Source organism: Hyperolius riggenbachi, chromosome 5 (genome assembly GCF_040937935.1).
Source record: "Hyperolius riggenbachi isolate aHypRig1 chromosome 5, aHypRig1.pri, whole genome shotgun sequence".
Taxonomy (NCBI): Eukaryota; Metazoa; Chordata; class Amphibia; order Anura; family Hyperoliidae; genus Hyperolius; species Hyperolius riggenbachi.
The window spans coordinates 432,625,486-432,648,917 of NC_090650.1; the positions used below are offsets into that span (position 1 = coordinate 432,625,486).

At 47.9% G+C, this 23,432-nt stretch overlaps 1 protein-coding gene across 1 annotated transcript in view; it reads right to left on the reverse strand.

Moving 5' to 3' along the window:
• PTK2 (protein tyrosine kinase 2) overlaps positions 1-23,432 on the reverse strand; it is a 341,550-nt gene that overhangs the window by 112,665 nt on the left and 205,453 nt on the right. The window contains exons 15-20 of the mRNA XM_068238424.1: positions 22,362-22,418; positions 19,576-19,596; positions 18,032-18,129; positions 16,017-16,101; positions 13,393-13,493; positions 11,907-12,022 (exon numbers count right to left, since the gene is read on the reverse strand). Of these exons, the coding sequence (XP_068094525.1) occupies positions 11,907-12,022; positions 13,393-13,493; positions 16,017-16,101; positions 18,032-18,129; positions 19,576-19,596; positions 22,362-22,418 (478 nt within the window). The remainder of the gene's footprint in view (positions 1-11,906; positions 12,023-13,392; positions 13,494-16,016; positions 16,102-18,031; positions 18,130-19,575; positions 19,597-22,361; positions 22,419-23,432) is intronic.

Genomic DNA, 23,432 nt, shown 5'->3' on the forward strand with positions numbered 1-23,432 from the left:
GGTGATCCGGGATGAATAGTGGGATACTGCTGGTGCTTCAGTGTAGGTTGTGAGCTGAGGTTGCACCCGGTATAGATAGTGGGGTACTGCTGTTCCTTCAGTGTAGGTAGCGAGCTGTGGGTGCTCCGGTATGGATAGTGGGATGCAGGCGGTGCATCAGTGTAGGTAGTGACCTGTTGGTGCTCCGGTATGGATAGTGGGATGCATGGGGTGGTGCATCATTGTAGGTAGCAAGCTGTGGGTGCTCCGGTATGGATAGTGGGATGCAGGTGGTGCATCAGTGTAGGTAGCGAGCTGTTGGTGCTCCGGTATGGATAGTGGGATGCAGGCGGTGCATCAGTGTAGGTAGCGATCTGTTGGTCCTCCGGTATGGATAGTGGGATGCAGGTGGTGCATCAGTGTAGGTAGCGAGCTGTGGGTGCTCCGGTATGGATAGTGGGATGCAGGTGGTGCTTCAGTGTAGAGAGCAAGCTGTGGGTGCTCCGGTATGTATAGTGGGATGACACTCCCTAGACTCCAGGGGCGCTGCAGATAGGAAATGCCTGGCGGCGAGAGAGCGGCGATAGGAACGCAGGGAGGTCTTTTGCATACAGCGCTTCCCTGCTCACTCTGCAGCTGAGGGGGGAGCAGAGAGGGCGGACAGACAGGGAGAAGCGAGGAAGGGAGAGGTCGGGCTGCCCTCCCCGCGGCTCCGGCTCACCCCTCCATTGTTGGTGGCAGCTACCTATCTAACCTATACTGGGGGGCACCTACCTAATCTAACCTATACTGGGGGGAAGCTACATATCTAACCTATACCGGGGGGCACCTACCTAATTTAACCGATACTGGGGGGCAGCTACCTAATGTAACCGATACAGGGGGTCAGCTACCTATCTAACCTACACTGGGGGGCACCTACCGATTCTAACCTGTACTGGGGGGCAGCTACATATCTAACCTATACTGGGGGGAACCTACCTAATGTAACCTACACTGGGGATCAGCTACTTATCTAACTTATACTGGGGGGCAGCTACCTATCTAACCTATACTGGGGGCACTTACCTAACCTGTATTGGGGGCACCTACCTTCCTAGCTAGCCTATACAGGTGGCAACTGTACTGGCTATCTATATTGGAGACAACTACCTAACTAACCTATACTGGGGGCACCGACCTATCTAACCTATGCTGGGTGAAAATATTCAGGCTACCTATATTAGAGGCACCCTCCTAGCTAACCTGTACTGGGGCACCTACATATCTAACTTATACGGGGGGCAACTACACTGGCTACCTATACTTGAGGCACCTACCTGGCTAACCTATACCGGGGGCAACTATACTGGCTCACCTATGCCTGGCTACATAATACTGGTGGGAACTATAACTGGCTAACTATACTGGGGTACCTATTCTTGGCTAGATATACTGTGGGGACATATAGTAAGTGCGACTAGACCGGGATAACCTATGCTGCGTACACCAGGGGTGGGTGAGATTTTTTACTAGAAACTGCACTGTTTGTTGTTATAATGACTGCATGTGTGGATAAGGTGTAAAACAAGTTGAGACGTTTTCGACAGTCCATAGAATCCCGAAGGGCTGCTTTCTGACTTGTGTTAGAGACTGGCAGGGACAGAAGTCAGATTATAGGCAAGTAACCTCTGTGTGATGTGAGACTGCAATACAGCTCTGCTCTATCTCAGGCTATTCTAAGTGCTCTCTCCACTCCACTCTCTGGGATAGTGCACTCCAAAATTTCTGTAGCAAACGCTAACAATTTGTTGTGCGATTTGGTGAATCGCGTCTGACTCACGCAACTGTGCACAGTTGTATCCGCTTTTCAGACGCTGAAAACCGGACACAACTGTGGTAGTGCTCCCAATGCCCTAAAGGCATCGTTCAGATTTCTTCAGCGCAGATGGCTGTGCGATAACAACGTAATGTGAACGATTGGATGCCATCTGCATCGCTGCCCGATGCGCTGCTGATAACATCCATTGACAGTGATGGGTACAGCTCTGCGTCAGCTGGAAAAAATGCAGGCAGCAGTACGCAAGCACTTCATAGCACATCGTACTGATGAACAGCGCTGTATATGTGAACGGTAGAAGGGCGGTCTATGCCCTTCTGCCGTTCATGCGTTTCAAGACAACATACGTGCTTCCAAATGTCAACGGAAGTGCGTATGATGTAAACGAGGCACGGTATGGATAGTGGGATGCAGGTGGTGCATCAGTGTAGGTAGCGAGCTGTGGGTGCTCCGGTATGGATAGTGGGATGCAGGTGGTGCATCAGTGTAGGTAGCGAGCTGTGGGTGCTCCGGTATGGATAGTGGGATGCAGGTGGTGCATCAGTGTAGGTAGCAAGCTGTGGGAGCTCCGGTATGGATAGTGGGATGCATGGGGTGGTGCATCAGTGTAGGTAGCAAGCTGTGGGTGCTACAGTGTAGATAGTGGGATGGAGGTGGTGCTTCAGTGTAGGTAGCAAGATGTGGGCGCTCCGGTATGGATAGTGCGATGACAGTCCCTAGACTCCAGGAGGGATGCTTTCTGACTTGTGTGAGAGACTGGCAGGGACAGACGTCATATTATAGGCAATTAGAGGACAGGCAAGCTGGAAAATATACACAGCATGATGCAGTGCTTCCCTGGAGGGTCCGTGGGCAAACATCGGTCTTGTCTCCGTGCCCGTTTCTAAGGCAGTGCGGGGCATGCCATCGTCCTGACCGCTGTTGGGAGGGGGGGGATGTCATGGAGGGGGGAGCCGGAGCCGCGGGGAGGGCAGCCCGACCTCTCCCTTCCTCTCCTCTCCCGGGCCGCCCTCCATGCTCCCCCCTCAGCTGCAGAGTGAGCATGGAAGCGCAGTATACAACTCACCTCCCTGCGTTCCAATCGCCGCTCTCTCGCCGCCAGTTCCCTTTATGCATACACGCTGATAAACACACTGCTTCATGATAAACAGGAAGCAGCGTGTGTATCAACATGTATGCAGAGAGGAAATGACCGGCGTCGAGAGAGCGGCGATTGAAACGCAGGGAGGTGAGTTGTATACAGCGATTCCATGCTCACCATGCAGCTTAGGGAGGAGCACGGAGGGTGGCCCGGGAGGGGAGAGGAAGGGAGAGGTCGGGCTGCCCTACCCGCGGCTCCTGCTCCCCGCTCTATAATTGGGGCAGCTACCTATCTAACCTATTCCGGGGGGCACCTAAATAATATAACATATACTGGGGGGCAGCTAACTAACATATACTGGGGGTCAGTTACCTAATCTAACCGATACTGGGGGGCAGCTACCTATCTAACCTATACTGGGGGGCAGCTACCAATCTAACATATACCACGGGGCAGCTAACTATCTAACATATACTGGGGGGCAGTTACCTAATCTAACCTATACTGGGGGGAAGGTACCTATCTAACCTATATTGGGGGGCAGTTTCCTAATCTAACCTATACTGGGGGGGCAGCTACCTATCTAACCTATACTTGGGGGCAGCTACCCAATCTAACCTATACTGTGGGTAAGCTACCTATCTAACCAATACTGGGGGCACTTACTTATCTCATCTGTATTGGAGGCACCTACCTACCTATCTAGCCTATACAGGTGGCAACTATACTGGCTAACAATATTGGAGGCACCTACCTAACTAACCTATACTGGGGGCTACTATTCTGGCTACCTATATTAGAGGCACCGACCTAGCATAACCTTGTAATGGGGCACCTACCTATCTAACTTATACCATGGGCGCCTGCCTATCTAACCTATACTGGGGGCAACTATACTGGCTACCTATACTGGAGGCACCTACCTGGCTAACCTATACCGGGTGCAACTATACTGGTTCACCTACTACTATGGGGACCTATACCTGGCTACTTATACTGGGGTACCTATTATTGGCTAGCTATACTGGGGGGAACGACAATAAGTGCAACTAGACCGGGATAACATATGCTGCGGACACCTGCGGGGGGGTTGTGCGGGGGAATTTTTACACCCTCGCCATGGGTGCATTTTAGCATAGAGACTACACTGCTTGACTCTCACCATTGTTATAGAAACTGCACTGTTTGTTGTTATAATGACTGCATGGGTGGATTAGGTGTAAAACAAGTTGAGAAGTTTTTGACAGTCCCTAGACTCCAGGAGGGCTGCTTTCTGACTTGTGTGAGAGACTGCCAGGGACAGAAGTCATATTATGGGCAAGTAACCTATGTGTGATTTGAGACTGCAATACAGCTATGCTCTATCTCAGGCTATTCTCAGTGCTGACTCCACTCCACTCTCTGGGCTATTGCACTGCAAAATTTCAATAGCAAACGCTAGCAATTTGCAAGTGCGATTTGGTGAATCGCGTCTGACTAACGCAGCTGTGCACACTTGTATCCGCTTTTCAGATGCAGAAAACCGGAGAAAACTGTGGTAGTGTTCCATATGCCCTAAAGGCATCGTTCCGATTTCTTCAGCACAGATGGCTGTGCGATCACAACGTAATGTGAACGATTGGATGCCATCTGCATCGCTGCCCGATGCGCTGCTGATAACATCCATTGACAGTGATGGGTTCAGCTCTGCGTCAGCTGGAAAAAAATGCAGGCAGCAGTACGCAAGCACTTCATAGCACATCGTACTGATGAATAGCACTGTATATGTGAACGGTAGAAGGGTGGTCTATGCCCTTCTGCCGTTCATGCGTTTGAAGACAACATACGCGCTTCCAAATGTCAACGGAAGTGCATATAATGTGAACGAGGCCCGGTATGGATAGTGGGATGCAGGTGGTGCATCAGTGTAGGTAGCAAGCTGTGGGAGCTCCGGTATGGATAGTGGGATGCAGGTGGTGCATCAGTGTAGGTAGCGAGCTGTGGGTGCTCCGGTATGGATAGTGGGATGCAGGTGGTGCATCAGTGTAGGTAGCGAGCTGTGGGTGCTCCGGTATGGATAGTGGGATGCAGGTGGTGCATCAGTGTAGGTAGCAAGCTGTGGGAGCTCCGGTATGGATAGTGGGATGCATGGGGTGGTGCATCAGTGTAGGTAGCAAGCTGTGGGTGCTCCGGTATGGATAGTGGGATGCAGGTGGTGCTTCAGTGTAGGTAGCAAGCTGTGGGAGCTCCGGTATGGATAGTGGGATGGAGGTGGTGCTTCAGTGTAGGTAGCAAGCTGTGGGAGCTCCGGTATGGATAGTGGGATGCAGGTGGTGCATCAGTGTAGGTAGCAAGCTGTTGGTGCCACAGTGTAGATAGTGGGATGGAGGTGGTGCTTCAGTGTAGGTAGCAAGCTGTGGGTGCTCCGTTATGGATAGTGGGATGCAGGTGGTGCTTCAGTGTAGGTAGCAAGCTGTTGGTGCCACAGTGTAGATAGTGGGATGGAGGTGGTGCTTCAGTGTAGGTAGCAAGATGTGGGCGCTCCGGTATGGATAGTGCGATGACAGTCCCTAGACTCCAGGAGGGATGCTTTCTGACTTGTGTGAGAGACTGGCAGGGACAGAAGTCTTATTATAGGCAATTAGAGAACAGGCAAGCTGGAAAATATACACAGCATGATGCAGTGCTTCCCTGGAGGGTCTGTGGGCAAACATCTGTATGGTCTCTACCCATTGTTATAATGACTGCATGTGTGGATAAGGCGTAAAACAAGTTGAGAAGGTTTTGACAGTCCCTAGACTCCAGGAGGGCTGCTTTCTGACTTGTGTGAGAGACTTGCAGGGACAGAAGTCATATTATAGGCAATTAGAGGACAGGCAAGCTGGAAAATATGCACAGCATGATGCAGAGCTTGTCTGGAGGGTCCGTGGGTAAACATCTGTGTTGTCTCTCACCATTGTTATAATGACTGCATGTGTGGATAAGACATAAAACAAGTTGAGAAGTTTTTGACAGTCCCTAGACTCCAGGAGGGCTGCTTTCTGACTTGTGTGAGAGACTGGCAGGGACAGAAGGTCTGGCTGCCCTACCCGCGGCTCCTGCTCCCCCCTCCATTATTGGGGGCAGCTACCTATCTAACCTATACTGGGGGGCAGCTACCGAATCTAACCTATACTGGGGGGCAGCTACCTATCGAACATTTACTGGGGGGCAGCTACCTAATCTAACCTATACTGGGGGGCAGCTACCTAATGTAACCTACACTGGGGGGCACCTACCTAATCTAACCTATACTGGGGGCACCTACCAATCTAACCTATACTAGGGGCACTTACTTATCTAACCTGTATTGGGGGCACCTACCTACCTAGCTAGCTAGCCTAAACAGGTGGCAACTATACTGGCTACCAATATTGGAGGCACCTACCTAACTAACCTATACTGGGGGCACCTACCTATATAACCTATGCTGGGGGAAACTATTCTAGCTACCTATATTAGAGGCACCCACCCAGCTAACCTGTACTGGGGCACATAACTAACTTATATCGGGGGCGCCTGCCTGCCAATCTAACCTATACTGGGGGCAACTATACTGGCTACCTATACTGGGGGGACCTATAACTGGCTACCTATACTGGGGTACCTATTCTTGGCTAGCTAGACTGGGGGGGACCTATACTAAGTGCAACTAGACCTGGATAACCTATGCTGCGGCCACCTAGGGGGGGGGGGCGGTGACAACAATTTTTACACCCTTGCCCTGGGTGCATTTTAGCCTAGAAACTGCCCTGCTTGTCTCTCACCATTGTTATAATGACTGCATGTGTGGATAAGGTGTAAAACAAGTTGAGAAGGTTTTCACAGTCCCTAGACTCCAGGAGGGCTGCTTTCTGACTTGTGTGAGAGACTAGCAGGGACAGAAGTCATATTATAGGCAAATAACCTATGTGTGATTTGAGACTGCAATACAGCTCTGCTCTATCTCAGGCTATTCTCAGTGCTCTCTCCACTCCACTCTCTGGGCTATTGCACTGCAAAATTTCAATAGCAAACGCTAACAATTTGTTTGCGATTTGGTGAATCGCGTCTGACTAAAGCAGTTGTGCACAGTTGTATCTGCTTTTGCAGATGATGAAAACTGGACACAACTGTGGTAGTGGTCTCAAGGCCCTAAAGGCATCGTTCAGATTTCTTCAGCGCGGATTGTTTTTCGGATCACAACGTAATGTGAACGATTGGACGCCATCTGCGTCGCAGCACAATGCGCTGCTGATACCATCCATTGACAGTGATGGGTTCAGCTCTGCGTTTGCGGGAAAAATGCAGGCAGCAGTACGCAAGCGCTTCATAGCACATTGTACTGATGAACAGCGCTGTATATGTGAACTGTAGAAGGACGGTCTATGCCCTTCTGCCGTTCCTGCGTATCAGGACATCATACGTGCTTCCAAATGCCAACGGAAGTACATATGATGTGAACGAGGCAAAGATATGCAGAAGGCCGTTGACAGACCTTCTGCCATTCGCATCCCATGCACTGCTCGGCTGTCCGATGCACTATTATGCGCTGGCGTACTTTTGTCTTCTATTTGAATGCAAGCGCACAGCTGAACAATCAATGTTATTGCAGGGGAACAGCAGTGCAGCGGATCAGATGTGATTGTATGCATTGAATTCTGATCGCATGGACATGTGCACTGAGGAGATGAGAATAAGGCTTAGTGGGCTAAAGTGATTAGCAATGTACAGTATGGAATAATTTAAATAATAAATTCCGCTTTTTGAAATAAAATGTAATATAATTATACAGTAATACCCTGAAATGACAATAGATACAGATAGCAAAAGATAGGACATAAATACATAGTATGCAAAAACTGATAACAGTAAACAAACCTTCCCTCCACCCATCCCGTTCGTATAAATATCTACACAGAATACTTATGTATAAGTAACAATTACTATGTCAATACCTATATCTACTGTATATGTGTTTGTTGCCACTTTAAAATTAGTCATGCGGTCCTAAACGTCTTGCTCCCTCGTTCTCTCTCTCTGCACTGCGAGAGGGAACGAGCTGGACAGGGAGAAGAGCGTGCATAGAGGGGGAGGGTGGACAGCTGCATTGAGTCCGGCTACTCGTTCACTCCCTGCACTGAGAGAGGGAACGAGATGGACAGGGAGAAGGGCGCGCATAGAGGGGGAGGGTGGACAGCTGCTTTGCTTCCAGCTTACTCGCTCTCTCCCTGCACTGAGAGAGTGAGAGCGGGGACGAGCTTCTGATTTTCCTGGAGTGTGCACGGAGGGACGGGCGGAGGAGCTGGAGGGGGCGTGCCTGTCTTGAGACGCAAGACAGACCAGGAACAGCACTTATTCTTCCTGGGTTGAAATCTCTGACATTAAAGTCGGAGATTTCACAGAAGCTTACCGAGGCCACCGGGAGTACCATCACATGGACTCACTGGCGAAAAGGTATGTCTCCAGAAAACAAACATACCCCAGTAGTCCAAATAGTTTGAAAAATGAGGCTTACAGTATCCCTTTAATCTACTTACATAACACATGTATTGTACTGTCCACGTTTTGATTTCAGTGAATGTTATATAGTAAATGACGAGAATTCTGTTCCTGGTGGGGGCCATGTCTTTTGCCCACAGTTAAGGCTAACTCGTGATGTCATTTCTGCCCTTTACTTTTTTTCTTGTCTCCTCCAATCGCTGAGTCGCCTCAGCCTTGCTTGTAAACACAAGTGAGTAGGGGATTAGGTTTCAGATAAGCAGCAGACAGGGAAATAAAGGGAAGAGGAGGAATAGATTATAGATAAAAAGAACCCCCAGCATGCAATTCTTTGGCACGACTACTAAAGGGCCAGTGCTCCTTAAGTATATGATAACTCCAAATCATAACAGCAGAAAAAGTTTTAAAAGTTTTGAATGCAGGATTAGCATCTTTATCACTTAATACACTCAGACCAGTTGCTGTTGAAATTTGATTTTTATGGTGACGATACCGCTTTAAAGCAAATATGCAGTGAAAAACGTTAGATATTCAACACTGAAGAAGGTAGTCTCTGGATGCTACAGAAGCTTCCCCGATCCTCACTGACCCCCCTCATGGCCACGCCCCCTCTATGTGCCTGTAGGGTTTGTGCCTGCGCCGTAGCTCAGAGTCACATGTGCATGAGCGGCTCCGAGCTACCGCCCAGACTGCACTCAGTGCCTGCGCATAACAGCCACGCTCATACATTGAGGGGGAGGGCGGCAGCAAGCAATATTTAACACTAATGCTGAATATTTCAGAGGGTACCAGCGCAGGACAGGAGGGGTGTAAGAAGATTAGAAAAGTCTTTGGACCCCCTGAGGCTTCCCTCTACTGAGATAAGTATCTCACTTTTATAATCTCACTTCAGGTATCTTTTAAAGCAGACCTTAACTCAGAACTTCCTCTCTGCTTTAACCACCTGAGCGGTATATGGACGAGCTCCGCTCGTCCATTACCGCCGCGGTGGATTGCTCAGCCCCTGGAGAGTCTTTTTAGACCAAATTTTCGGAGGGGGTGTAGCTAGCACTTGGCTAGCTACATCACCCCTCCGATCGCCACCGGCCTGCTATGATCCCCCTGATCGCCGCTGTTTTATACATACCCCCCCCCCCCGGAGCCCGCGCCGGCACAGCCTCTCCATAGTCTCCAGGGGTCGCAATGGCGGCGATCGGAACTGCGCATGACGTCATGACGTCGGTGACGTCAGACGTCATGCCCGATCGTCGCCATAGCAATGCCTGAAGCTATGGCGGAAGCGGAGGGAGGGGGACAGTGCCGGGGGACTTGGGGGCAAAGTGTAGCTAGACTAGTGCTAGCTACACCAACAAAGACATATTTAAAAAAAAAAAAACACACCACCCGCATGGCCGCAATTAAACGAACGCCGGGGTGGTTAAAAGTTACAAATCCTGCAATAAATCTGCAGTGTGTCTACTTCCTGGTTTCATGGAAGCGGACATCCTGTGCTTACAAATTAGCTGCTCTGCTAAGGCAGCCTGCTGACAGCTGAGGGACCAAATTACATTTATGATTAGTCTCAGGTGAGAGGGATTTAGACAGGCTAAACTCTCTAAATACATACAGGGTGCATTTCTCTGTGTTTCCTTCTGTCCTGTGCAAGAGTCCACTTTAAAAATATGAACTACTTGCAAGCTGATGCCTCCTCCCCTCCATACCGTTCTGCCACAGCAAGGGCGACAGGATCCTGCTGCATGCTGGGACAACTACTACACAGGTTCCCAGAATTGGGTTTCTCAAGATGGTGGAGGTCTGCATTTAATGCAGCAACCCAGTTATCAAAAAAACAGTGGGCGAGGTTTAGCTAGGTAGGATTATTGTATTTTCCATAACGTTGTGGGTGCAACATGTTCAAAGCTCTCTCTTAATTCAGTTCCCCTTTAAAGAGAGTTTAAAACCTATATGAAAAAAAAAAAAAAACAGATACTCATCTAAGGAGAGGGAAGGCTCTGGGTCCTAATGAGCCTTCCAGTTCCCCTCCCAGTGTCCTGGTTCCCCCGCAGACTCCCTCGTTAGCAGTCCATAACCAATTTGGTCTGCGCTCTTCCAGGTTGGGGACACTTCGGCAGTCACCTGCGGTGGGAGATTCTAACTGTGGAGCCTGCGGGGGAATGAGGAGACCGGTAAGGCTCTGTAGGACCCAGAGCCTTCCCTCTCCTTAGGTATCTTTTTTAATTTTCATATAGGCTTCAGATTCATATTTAGTTTCTATGTCAATTTCACAGATCTGTCAGTAGAGGTCGCTGTGTGACCAGAGTATTGGTCTTCCAGGATTCTGTACATAGAGTTTTCTTGAGTTCCAGAATCTAACCATGGTGTAACAAGTTTGACAGCTACCTCATTGGCTGGTAAGCTGTGCATGACTTTTTCCATGTTGTTAAGAAAGCAGTGATTTGTCATTCAGTATAACGTTATGCGGCTGTCAACACCCCCCCCCCCCCCCCCCCCTCACTTCCTGATCATTAAACTGCTGGGAAGTTTATCCATCAGATATGCTGGGTTTCACATTCAGTAAGCGATCAGATCTGCTGGAAATGTTGAACTGTGCATGGCCACCTTACAGAGGAACTGTAACGCCATATAGAAGAATGCGGAAAATTGTCCAGGATTCCCTATTTTTTTTGTTCAATATTCTGGTTTCAGCATCAGTAACACTTCCTATATCTACAGTATATATTGCTGTATATTGGTATGTAGTCCCACCCTTCCAGTGAGGCTTAGCCTTAACAATTTATTATGCTAAATTCTTCCCGCCAGAGCATTCTGGGAGACCAGAGATATTTTCTACTGGCTTTACAACTATCAGTAAATTAACATTTTGTAGAGATCACCTGGCAGAACTAAAGATGTCACCACCAGTGATACATTTCAGAAAGAAAATCAGGGAGAGGAAAGATTGTACAACGGGCAGACCCTGACTAAATACTTTATAAATGAATATTGTAAAACATAAGACATTGTTATTATTTGACTACAGTTCCTCTTTAAGATAAATGCAAGCCTGAATAATTAGCATATCATTAACCATCTCTCATTCACTGATTTTTTTGGAACAGGCTGATTGCAAAAAAACACAATTTTGATCCATGCTTTAGTTTTAAAAGCGGACCTGAACTCAGAAAAAAAAGATTTCTTTGTTACAGACGATACAAATCCTGCAATAATTCTACAGTGTGTCTACTTCCTGCTTTCATGGGAGCAGACATAGGGTTAACATACTGTGTTTACCAATTAGCTGCACTGCTGAGGCAGCCAGCTGGCACAGCTGAGAGAACAAATTACACTGGTGATTAGTCACAGGTGAGGGGGAATGAGACAAGTTAAACTCTCTAAATACATACAGGGTGCATTTCTCTATGTTTTCCTTCTGTCCTGTGCAAGAGTTCAGGTCCACTTTAAATGATCTTTGACTTTCTGGAGCTCAGTTACATGAAGTGAGAACATACAACGGATGTACAGTGATATTGGGATACTGCAGTCTCTCACCTATGTACAAATCGTTTGCTCTCCAGATAGGCGAGCGCTGTGCTGAGCTGATACGCATAGAGGATAAGAGACGCCAGGTCCAGGTTGAACTTTCTGACTTGTAAAAACGATCTTAGCTATTCAGACAGGAGAGGGATAAACATAATTAACATGAGTACAAGGCTGTGAGCATGGCTCCAGTGATAAATTCTACGCAGCTCTGCAGTTCGGGGCTCTAGTGACAAATTCTACGCAGCTCTGCAGTTCGGACTGATTTATAACGAGTGCAAAACTGACATCATGACTGTCGTTGGGGCAAATCACAGCTACTCAGCTAGTGCAGTGATTGGCCTCCGATGATGGAGATATGGTTTCACCTGCAAGACCATTGGCTCCAGTAAAAACAGTAATTCAAGTTACTGTACTTCTTCCCAATAGGCTGAAGCTGTGCTCGTGGACACAGCGCGGCATGGAGCTGGAAGACAGAGAAGGAAACAGGAAGACCGCGAGGGACACCAGGACGACACGGGGTCAGAGGAGGGCACAGGGGGGGCAAGGGGTCACAGAGACAGAGGTAACCATGGGGACATGGGAGCAGAAGAGGACACGGGGACAGAGGGAGACATGGCGACAGAGGGAGACATGGGTCAGAAAGACAGAGGCGAACATGGGGACACAGGAACAGAGGCGGACAAGGGACAGAGGACACAGGGGGACATGGACACGGGGCAGAGGAGGAAACGGGACAGAGGGAGACATAGACACAGGGGACAGAGTGGGACGTAGACACGGTACAGAGGAGGACATGGGGACAGAGGGGGATGTGGACACGGGACCGAGGAGGAAAAAGGGGACAGAGGGGGACGTGGACACGGGACAGAGGAGTACAAACGGGACAGAGGGGGACATGGACACAGGACCGAGGAGGAACCAGGGGACAGAGGAGGACACAGGAGACAGAGGGGGACGTGGACACGGGATCGAGGAGGAAACAGGGGACAGAGGGGGACATGGACACAGTGGACAGAGAAGGACACAGGGGACAGAGGGGGACGTGGACATGGGACCAAGGAGGAAACGGGACAGAGGGGACATGGACACAGGGGGAAACGGGACAGATGGGGACATGGACAGAGGAGGACACGGGGGGGGGGGGGGGGGGGGGGACGTGGACTCAGGGGACAGAAGAGGACCGCTGAAGGTTTGTATGGTATGTACCATACTTGTGGGGAAATGCCAGGCACTGGCCCGAATAGTATTATGCGGACCATAAGATGCACTGACTTCCCCCCTTCCATTTTTTTGGGGTGGAGAAAGTGCGCCTTATGGTAATACTTTAAAAATCAGCCATTTTTTTTCATTATGTTATTGTCACTACAGTTCCTCTTTAAATGGCATTTGTAAAGAGCCGTGAAAATAATGTCAGGGTTCAAAAGACACAGCTAAAACAAAAAAATAAAACCAGCCATGTTCCCAGGTTCCAGCAGTCACATTGGGCAGCACTGACCTCTCCCAGCGTACAAAGCTCCATGATTATCCAGACTGGATTTTCCGTGATTACCCCGATTAACTTCACAATATGCGGGTGATCAAACTGTCGCATGGTTACTGCAAAGAAGAAAAAAACACTTCTGTTACTCTGTCATCAAAGTCATTAAAGGACACCTGAAGTGAGAGAATTAGGGAGGCTGCCATATTCATTTCCTTTTTACTAAATTTTTCTATGCATAATTAATTAAATGAATGTTCTCTTAAAGACAAACTCCAACCAAGAATTTAACTTTATCCCAATCAGTAGCCAATACCCCGTTTTACATGAGAAATCTATTGCTTTTCACAAACAGACCATCAGGGGGCGCTGTATGACTGATATTGTGGTGAAATCCCTCCCACAAGAAGCTCTGAGGACCGTGGTACATTTCACAGTTTGCCACAATGTAACAAGGTTCACAGACAGGAAATAGCTGTTTACAGCTGTCTCCAACAGCCAAAACAGCAAGCAACAGCTACATAACCTGCCAGCAGTAAAAAGGTCACCATGTAATAAATGTCAGAAAGTAAATCGGGGAAAGGAAAGATTTTACAATAGGCAAACACTGACTAAATAATTTATACATAATTATTGTAAAAATGAAGCACTTTTTATTACACTATTTTCACTGGAGTTCCTCTTTAACTGCACATTAAAAAATATTGTTTGTGAACCGGGAATTGAATTGAATAATAATAATCTTTTTGTTGCACAGCCCACAGTCACTAGTTTAGGAGGTTTTAAGGTGCCATTAATAGTACAATTTTTAGCGTACAATCAGGTTTTCAATAAAATCATTCAAATTAGAAGAAAAAAATGTATGTAGTTGATCCACATCACTTAAAAATCTACCCTGCGACTGTATCGCCACTAGTTGAGATCATACATGTGAGATACTGTAATCTGCCAAGCGGAACAAATATTCCTTTAAAGGATTCCTGTAGAACCTGTCACGTCTAATAGAATGACTGATAGTATTCACAGTGTGGGCTCAGGTCATCTCTGTGACTTGGTCATTGTAATTGGTAGCAGTGAGATGCACATTAGTAATCTAATACTAAGAGGAAGTGGTGGAGGGGAGGTCAGCGACTGCTTTTTGGAGGAAGCTGTTGTTTTCTGACCAATCACTAATAATGTTGATCATATGACAGAATGGAGGCCATCCAGGGCGACATCCCCCCCCCGACAACATATGGCAGACACAGGAGGGGGGTCTCAGAACAAATATCCACCATCCTGCTAGTAATACTCCCTCTGTTCCTCTACCAGAAACCCACAAAGCCAGAGGTACAATGTCACCACTACCAGAGTCCAACCTCTGCTACCCTGAGCCAATCAGCTGGGATCGACCAACAGATAAAGTATGGCGAGGGCAGAATTGCTCTTAACCCTAACACTTCATTTGACAACAGACCCACTAATTATACCCCCCTCCCCGCTGTTTACACCAGCAGGAATAAGGCTTGGTACACATGGGCAACTGCCAATGTTCACGGACGTTGTTTACTCTTATGGGATCGACAGACGCCTGCATTGAGATTACACAAATGTCGTAGTTGACCGAGATTTCTTGAACTCTGCATGTAGCATCCCTATGTGGTTAAATGGCTTCTGAGAGCAGTAAAGAGATAAAAAGGGTCAATAATTAATAGATTTGAGCTCTGGCATACTTCAATGAAGGTGTCATTGAGAAGAGACAATGAAACAGTAAAAACTTAAAAACTAGATCTAATTATAAAATAAAACTGTGGGATATCTAAAAGTCATTTTAGGAGGTGGAGGATAGATAAAATTGTTTTTCCCATCAGTTTTTTTTCACCTCGGATATCTTTTAAAGGAACTGAAATAAAAGCCTCCTATTTCACTTATCTGGGGCTCCTTCCAGCCCCCGTAGGGTTGTACGTCGCTCCCTGTCCTCCTCGCTCAGCTGTTTGACCTGTTAGATCAGGCAAGTCCCCAAGCACTGCATGCACTGGCCTGGGGGCGTGTCCTTGAGTGCACTACTGTGGCTGGGAGTGTTACGTGCATGCACGGCTACGAGGCAAGATGCAGTGCGCATGCACAGGTATTAAGGATGCGCACCACCGAGTTGGCGCATGTGCAGGATTATGCGATTCCGCTTCGGTAGTGGGTCGAACTGCTGAGCGCAGAGGAGGACAGCGCGGGACGTACAAGCCTACGGGGGTGGAAGAAGCACCAGGCAAGTAAAAGAAGTCTTATTTCACCTCTGGTATCCTTCAAAGCCCAACTTTAATGTTTAACTAACTGTCCAAATAACAATATCCTGGGGCGGAATCGTTCTACTGGCAGCGCAGACAGCGAGGCGCGGAGGTGCTGAGTCAGTCCAACGATACAAAAGACAACATCAAATCCCATCCACCTAAATGCAGAGAGACAATGACAAGGTGACATTCACAGGCGCCTGCAGGGAGGAAGCATCGCTGGCTGAACACCACGACCTTCTCTAAAAATAACGCGGCGTTTCGGGGAGAAGACAGAGACACGTCCCCCTGGGCCGCTTCCTGATGCCTGTCAGTTTCTATAGAACAAGACTAGCTGGACAACAACCAAGCGACGTGCAGAGAATTCAGAGAACTCACAGGCCTCTTGTAGGAACTTCTCCCGAACGCTGTCCGATGTGCTGTTTTTACAGGTTTTGATGGCTACGGCCATGGCGGGATTCTCCTGCGGGGGAAAAACGAAGGAACTTAAAGAGGACCTGTATTGGCAAGTAGTACGAATGCAGTACATTTTATTTATTACATTATTTTCACTACAGTTCCTCTGTAATAAATGATTCCTAATGTGTCTCAAAATATTTCTTTAAAGGGAGCCTGAAGTGAGAGGGCTATTAATTTCCTATTAAACAATATAATTTGCCTGTCATCCTGCTGATCTCTTTGGCTGCAGTAGTGTCTGAATCATACACCTGAAACAAGCATGCAGCTAATCCAATCAGACTTCAGTCAGAGCACCTGATCTGCTGCATGCTTGTTCAGGGTCTATGGTTGAAAGCATTAGAGGCAGAGGATCAGCATGATAGCCAGGCAACTGGTATTGCTTAAAAAGGAAATAAATATGGCAGCTTCCATATCCCTCTCACCTTGAGTTCCCTTGAAGATGTTCCCTGGTGTATCTGGGAATAGGTAAGAAAGGACAACACTAAAAAAAACTAGACAAAGGATGTAAATCTCCATGAAAAAAACAAAACAAAAAATAGATTTCTGCCCCTGGAAGAGATACCCCGCCCCCTCTCTTGTAAGGACAAGTGTGCGAAAATCTACCAGAAAGATGCAGACAGCAATAAAAAGGTAGAATTCCTATGTCTTTCCACCAGAGGCGGGACAAGGTCCTCCAGCACCCAAGGCTGAGACACCAAAGTGCGCCCCTCCATCCCTCCCACCCCAGCCGTCACACACTGATTGCTATTAGACTAAGAGGCCCCTCCCTCATCCCTCCCACCCCAGCCGTCACACACTGATTGCTATTACACTAAGAGGCTCCTCCATCCCTCCCTCTCACCCCAGCCGTCACACACTGATTGCTATTAGACTAAGAGGCCCCTCCCTCATCCCTCCCACCCCAGCCATCACACACTGATTGCTATTAGACTAAGAGGCCCCTCCCTCATCCCTCCCACCCCAGCCGTCACACACTGATTGCTATTAGACTAAGAGGCCCCTCCATCCATCCCTCTCACCCCAGCCGTCACACACTGATTGCTATTAGACTAAGAGGCCCCTCCATCCATCCCTCTCACCCCAGCCGTCACACACTGATTGCTATTAGACTAAGAGGCGCTACATGCAGGGCTGTGGAGTCGGTACAAAATCGTCCGACTCCTCCGTTTATGGACACCACCGACTCCAGGTACCCAAAATTGCACCGACTCCACAGCCATGCTACAGGGACCCCAACACCCTAATCTCTAGTTATCGGGCTTGCAGTAATTGCCATGTATCCCCTTTTCTTATTTCTCTTTGCTTCTAACACAATAGGGAAATAATAGCTGCGTGAGTTGTGCGCCCCTTCCTACCCTGCGCCCTGAGGCTAGAGCCTCTCTCGCCTCTGCCCTGCGCCCCTTCCTACCCTGCGTCCTGAGGCTGGAGCCTTTTTCGCCTCTGCCCTGCTTTCCACATCACAACAAACAACTTTTTTTCCCCCCAGATACCAGGTTTTAAAATTTAAATCCAATTGTAGTTACAGAACAAAACTACTTGACAGGTGTTGCAAAATGTCTCCATTGGTAACTAACGCATGTTACGTGGTAAACGAATATAACACATTCTGAAACAAAAGGACTTAGATACTCAAATTGCATACAATTTGTATTGCGAGGAGAGGGCCAGCGCATACCACAACAGGCTGCGTCTACAGAATGCATGCCCTGCGTCCGCCCTGTATGGACGCAGGGCGTGCATTCTTAGCCTAGTAGAGGTGGTGCATGCCTTAGCAATTAACCAGTCTATTGCAGCATGTTTTTAGGGATGCGCACCCCGCCCCCCTTTCTTGTTTAAACAATTTGTATTACTTTTGCATGCAAGCCAGAATTATTTGCATTTCACCGACCATCTCTAACCTCTGCGAAAGAAAGGACAACAGACACTTGACTCACCGGACTCATGTAAACTCCTTGGTGGACATCTCCGAACTGCCCTTCACCAATACACCGGCCCAGCTCAATCCGATCCCGCTGGATCTCGTAGTCTCCAGCTATCAAGAAAAGGTGAAATATGTTGGTGAGGGAGGTAATAGGAAGAAGATGCAAAACAACCAGAGGTACTGAGAACAGCGAGCTCCTCTGAGGACAGTCAGGGACATGACTATGTACTCTGTAAAGTGCTGCAGAAGATGTTGGTGCTATATAAATACATAATAATATGGTAGGGCAATGGACTAGGACTATAGTAGGGATAAGATTGTGAGCTCCTCTGAGGACAGTCAGTGACCTGACTATTTACTCTGTAAAGTCCTGCAGAAGATGTCAGTGCTATATAAATACACAATAATATGGTAGGACAGACTATGACTATGGTAGGATTAGAGTGTGAGCTCCTCTGAGGACAGTCAGTGACATGACTATGTACTCTGTAATGTGCTGCAGAAGATGTCAGTGCTATATAGATATATAATAATATGGTAGGACAGACTATGACTATGGTAGGATTAGAGTGTGAGCTCCTCTGGGGACAGTCAGTGACATGACTATGTACGCTGTAATGTGCTGCAGAAGATGTCAGTGCTATATAAATATATGATATGTAAACCACAGAACGCATTAATAGAGTGTATAATCCTCTCCTACAAATGCTGAACCCAACAATCACACAGCAAGCAGAACACATCAGAAACTCACACCCACTGGTGGACAAATAAGGTAGCATTTTATAAGCCTGCCAGCCTGAACTATGGTAAGTACACTTTTAAAGTGTATTTGAAGTACTGAGAATCAAAACTCGGAACGGATAAATAAAAGTTCATTTTGTTGATGTTGTTAAATCCATTCAAAAGAATTCCATTATTAAATCCTAAATAAAGGCTTAATTAAAACACACGTAGCAGGACTAGTGCTGACAAGTTCAACATTGCCCTGCATCTCTAACCTATCACAGCTGTCATGTCTATAGTGTAGTGGGTGTGGCTTTCTCACTTCCCATGTGCCTGTCAGTGCAGGGCTCTGACAGCGGGTCATCTCACATCTGGGCAGTTAGAGCTCCATGAACACTTGCCTCAGCTAATATTAACCTATAAGGAGCACTGATCAGCTTGATGTGTGAGGCTGGATGTGTGACAACTGACAAATAAGCACATGAAGGACAGGAGGCTGCACACCATACTAGAGAAGGTAGGATGTGCAGGGCAATGCTGAACTCGCCAACACTATCTCTACTGTTTTTAAGTTCAGCCTTTAGTTGGACATAAAGTGTCGCTGAAGCTGTATGCGACCGACACGTTGCACGTTTTGCATGGATTGACGTAAATGTCACTAGTATCCCAATACAAGTGAAGATTAAAGAACAATGCTATTTACAACTTTTAGGATTGCACTGTTGAGTTTATTCTGAATGAAAAAAATGAAATAAAAACACCAAAAAGTAAAAAACTGGTCAAACACGTCACACTGGGCAGGCAAATACTTTGTACAGACAAATCCGTTACCTTCATCTAATCCATAGTTTTCTGTTTGGCATTTAAAGAGGGAATAGTAAACAAAATTAAAAGTGCATATTTAATAGAGAAACAGCAGACATAAGCATCCCTATAACACAGGCAGAATATCGGTCTCTGAAAAGGCCACTGGGAGAGTTCCATATTGTTAAGTTAAAGTTGCACTTAAACCTCTCCTGTGGTGATCTGAGGTAGGAGAGGTTGGAAGAGGTGCATCGACAGAGACCACCACACTGATTAAATAAAGCAGTGGTCTGCTGATTAATTGTGAGGACTACTGGAGAAGCTGCTCTACTGGGCTGAGGAACCATTGTATGTGTAAAGATCATCATGGTAGGTGTAAAATACATTTATATCTATGGGACTCTGAGGAACCTATCTCCAAGGAAAACTGAAGATCCCTTTGCAGGCAGTGTGTCTGTATATAAAGTAAAATATACATGTGTTAATTTATTATCCAGCAGCAAGGACATTATACACAGTTTTCTGCTGGATTTTCTGTCTGTCCTGTCTGCAATTCTGAAGCAATTGACTTAAGCAGCCAGATCACATTTTGTTCACCCGAGGAGCTGCGAGGAGTGTAAGCACGTGAATGAAGATTCATCCTTTAGGGCCGTTTCAATTAGGGCCGGATCACTATCTAGTGATGCGAATGCGGCTAGCTAGCCACATCGCATCGCTTCCGCCGCCGTCCGCATCACTGCCCGATGCGGAAGTGAATTGAGGAGATGGGACGCGGCTGCGGGCGGATGCGGATCGCTCCGCACAACATGCACGCAGTGGAAACTCTTCCATTAAACGTGCAATGTGTTTCAGGACACCCGCGGTGCGATGCGGCTATGAAGCCACTTCGCACCGCTCCTAGTGGAAACGGGCCCTTAGGCAAATATAAACCTCCCATGCACGTCCTAGCAGGAGGAGTGGTTGAAGAATAGATATTAGCCTTTATAGTGATTTTGCACCCTGCCTTCATCTGCATTTTAACAGTTATACCTTGTATATAAGGATACTTCTCTATGAAAAGATTTTCATATATTAAGCTCCAGACTTCCATTTTAGCATTTATTCACAGTTCTTTAAAGAAACCTGTAACATCAAAAATTTCCCCTGGGGGGTACTCACCTCGGGAGGGGGAAGCCTCAGGGTCCTATTGAGGCTTCCCACGCCGTCCTCCTCTGTCTCACGGGGGTCTCACTGCAGCCCTCCGAACAGCGGTGATGTAAATATTTACCTTCCCGGATCCTGCGCAGGCGCTGTGGCGGCTCTCGGCTCCGAAATAGGCGGAAATACCCGATCGCCGTCGGGTCTGCTCTACTGTGCAGGTGCAAGTCTCCGGCACCTGCGCAGTAGAGCGCACCCTACTGTGATCGGGTATTTCCGTCTACTTCGGAGCCGAAAGCTGCAACAGCGCCCCCGCTGGAGCCTGGAAAGGTAAATATTGAACAAGCTGATGGATTTGTCAGGCCGCTGTAGGGCTGCAGCGAGACTCCCGTGGGACAGAGGAGGATGGCGTGGGAAGCCTCATTGGGACCCTGAGGCTTCCCCCTCCCGAGGTGAGTACCCCCCAGGGGAACTTTTTGATGTTACAGCGTCTCTTTAAGGTAAAAACCCACCAAGGGTCATATGGTGCCTATGGGAGTTGTGGCCACCTGCAGAAAACCAGACCTCTAAAGGTGCCCATACATCACTTGTTCTGGTACCAGATCGTCCATTAGATGGATCCCTGTCTGATCAAATCTGATTAGAGAGGGATCTGTTACCTGCCCACACACCACTCACCGATTTCCTGACAGATTTCCCCAGAAATCGGCCAAGCGCTTCCTGCTGGGCCGTCCCCAAGTGTAGGTGTCCCACTGTACCCAGCGTTAAAGGCTCATCGCTCTCCTGGCGCGGCTCCCGGACTCAAGAGTGTCCAGTGTCACCGTGAGCGCCTGTATAACATGACACAGGCACATGTAGGGCGTCACTATATGCACCTGTGTCACATGGTACAGGAGCTCGCTGTGACACCAGAGGGGGGGGAGGAGTCACGGCGGTAGAGAGGGGAGTCTTTATACACTGCACACAGGTAAGGAGGAGGGGGTCACCTACACTTTGAAGGACATCTGGTGCTATATTAAAAGTTGTAAAAATTGTTACTGTCGCGCACTCTATCAAGCTCATGCAACTGAGAGTCAACCAGCATACTGGACAGATTTCAGATCAAAATCGGTTGAAAAATCGAGCGGTCATATTGAGGCACAGATTTTCTGCCAATTCGATAAAATTCAAGAACCGAATGGTCGATTGTCCCACCAAATCAAGTGATGTATGGACACCCTAACACCACTGCCATCTGCTGGACTACATAACGGTCGATCCGAAAACCCCCCACAGTGGCAACTGGCAACCGTCTAAATAGTTTGCCACTAGCCAGAAGTAGGGAAGGTCAATGAGCTGTGAATAATTTTGGGGTAATGCAGCATTATGCAAATTTTGCACGCAAACTTATGCAGCCTGAAAATGAACCAATCAAATTGTACTGAAGTAAAAATCGATTGGTCTATTTTCAAGTTGCATAAATTTGCATCTACTTGAAATTATTTGCATCTCACGGACCATCCCCAGCCAGAAGTACACAATGGGAGGAGTGCTCCCAGGAATGTGAAGATCTCGGGAGAGTTTGCAAGGGGGTAAATAGGATATCCAGACCATGGACAACACTACAACCATACTACAACATTTCTGCAGATAGGTATGACACTGGTAACAGATACAGGCCAGATATCAGCACTTACTGGAAGGCATGGTGTACGTATCTTCTTCATCTATAATCTCTGCATAGTCATCCGTTTCTGCCAAGGAAAGAACAGGCAATGGTCAGGCACAATAGCACAACGCAAAGGCGCTCGCTAAACAATCAGAACGCCATGGTGAGAAGAACACACAGAGAGGAGGAACACAGCTACAGATTAATGGCTCTAATCAGGAAAAGATCAAATTATTAGTCGATTGTCTTTGCAATTTGATTTAGGTACACAAAGTAAGTCGACATTGTGATTTGAGGCCACAACAATATAGTGTACAGATAGACTGGTGGGAAACACTTATGGAGGAATTAGCCCAACAGAATCTTCTGCTCTTGTAGTCATTAAATGGATGATTAAGTGGAAAAAAAAATTATGTTTAACTTACCTGGGGATTCTTGCAGCACCCCTGACAACTAGCCCCCCTCCCCCCCCCCAGTAGTCATGTGCCCGCGCTATGCTTCCCAGACCCTCTGGGCAGCAGTAGCGACCCCGACAAAGTTGCGCACCTCCTTGCCATGTCCCCACTGACGGGAGCCTTCTGCAAAAATCGTTACTGCACGTGTGATAATGGAAGCGTGATCAGAATGTGCACGCCTTGGGGCCATGCATGTGCGGTAGCCTCCAACTGGCCATGACCGGCCAGTTTTCAGGGGGTTGCCGCTGCTCGCTGAAGAATTGTGGAAAGATGGCGGACACAGGATGACTCCGGGGGTCTGCAAGGAGCCCCAGGTATGTTAAACTGATTTTTTTTACTTAAGTAACCCTTTAATGGAATCATCAAACTATCCTACCCCCACTCTACTTACCCTTCCTCCAGCCCTTGTCAGCCGCTATGTCCCACGCCACATCTCCGCTCGCAGCCGCCACCCCGGGGTCCCCGCTGGTGCAAAGGACAACCTCCATGTAATACTCTACTGCACCTGCGCCGCTGTCAATCACCTCCACGTGGTCTGGAACCAGTACTACACCTGCGCAGTAAACTCCGGACCACGTGGAGGTGATTGACAGAGGCGCATGTGCAAAAGAGGATGACATGCAGGCCGTCCTGCACATCGTCGG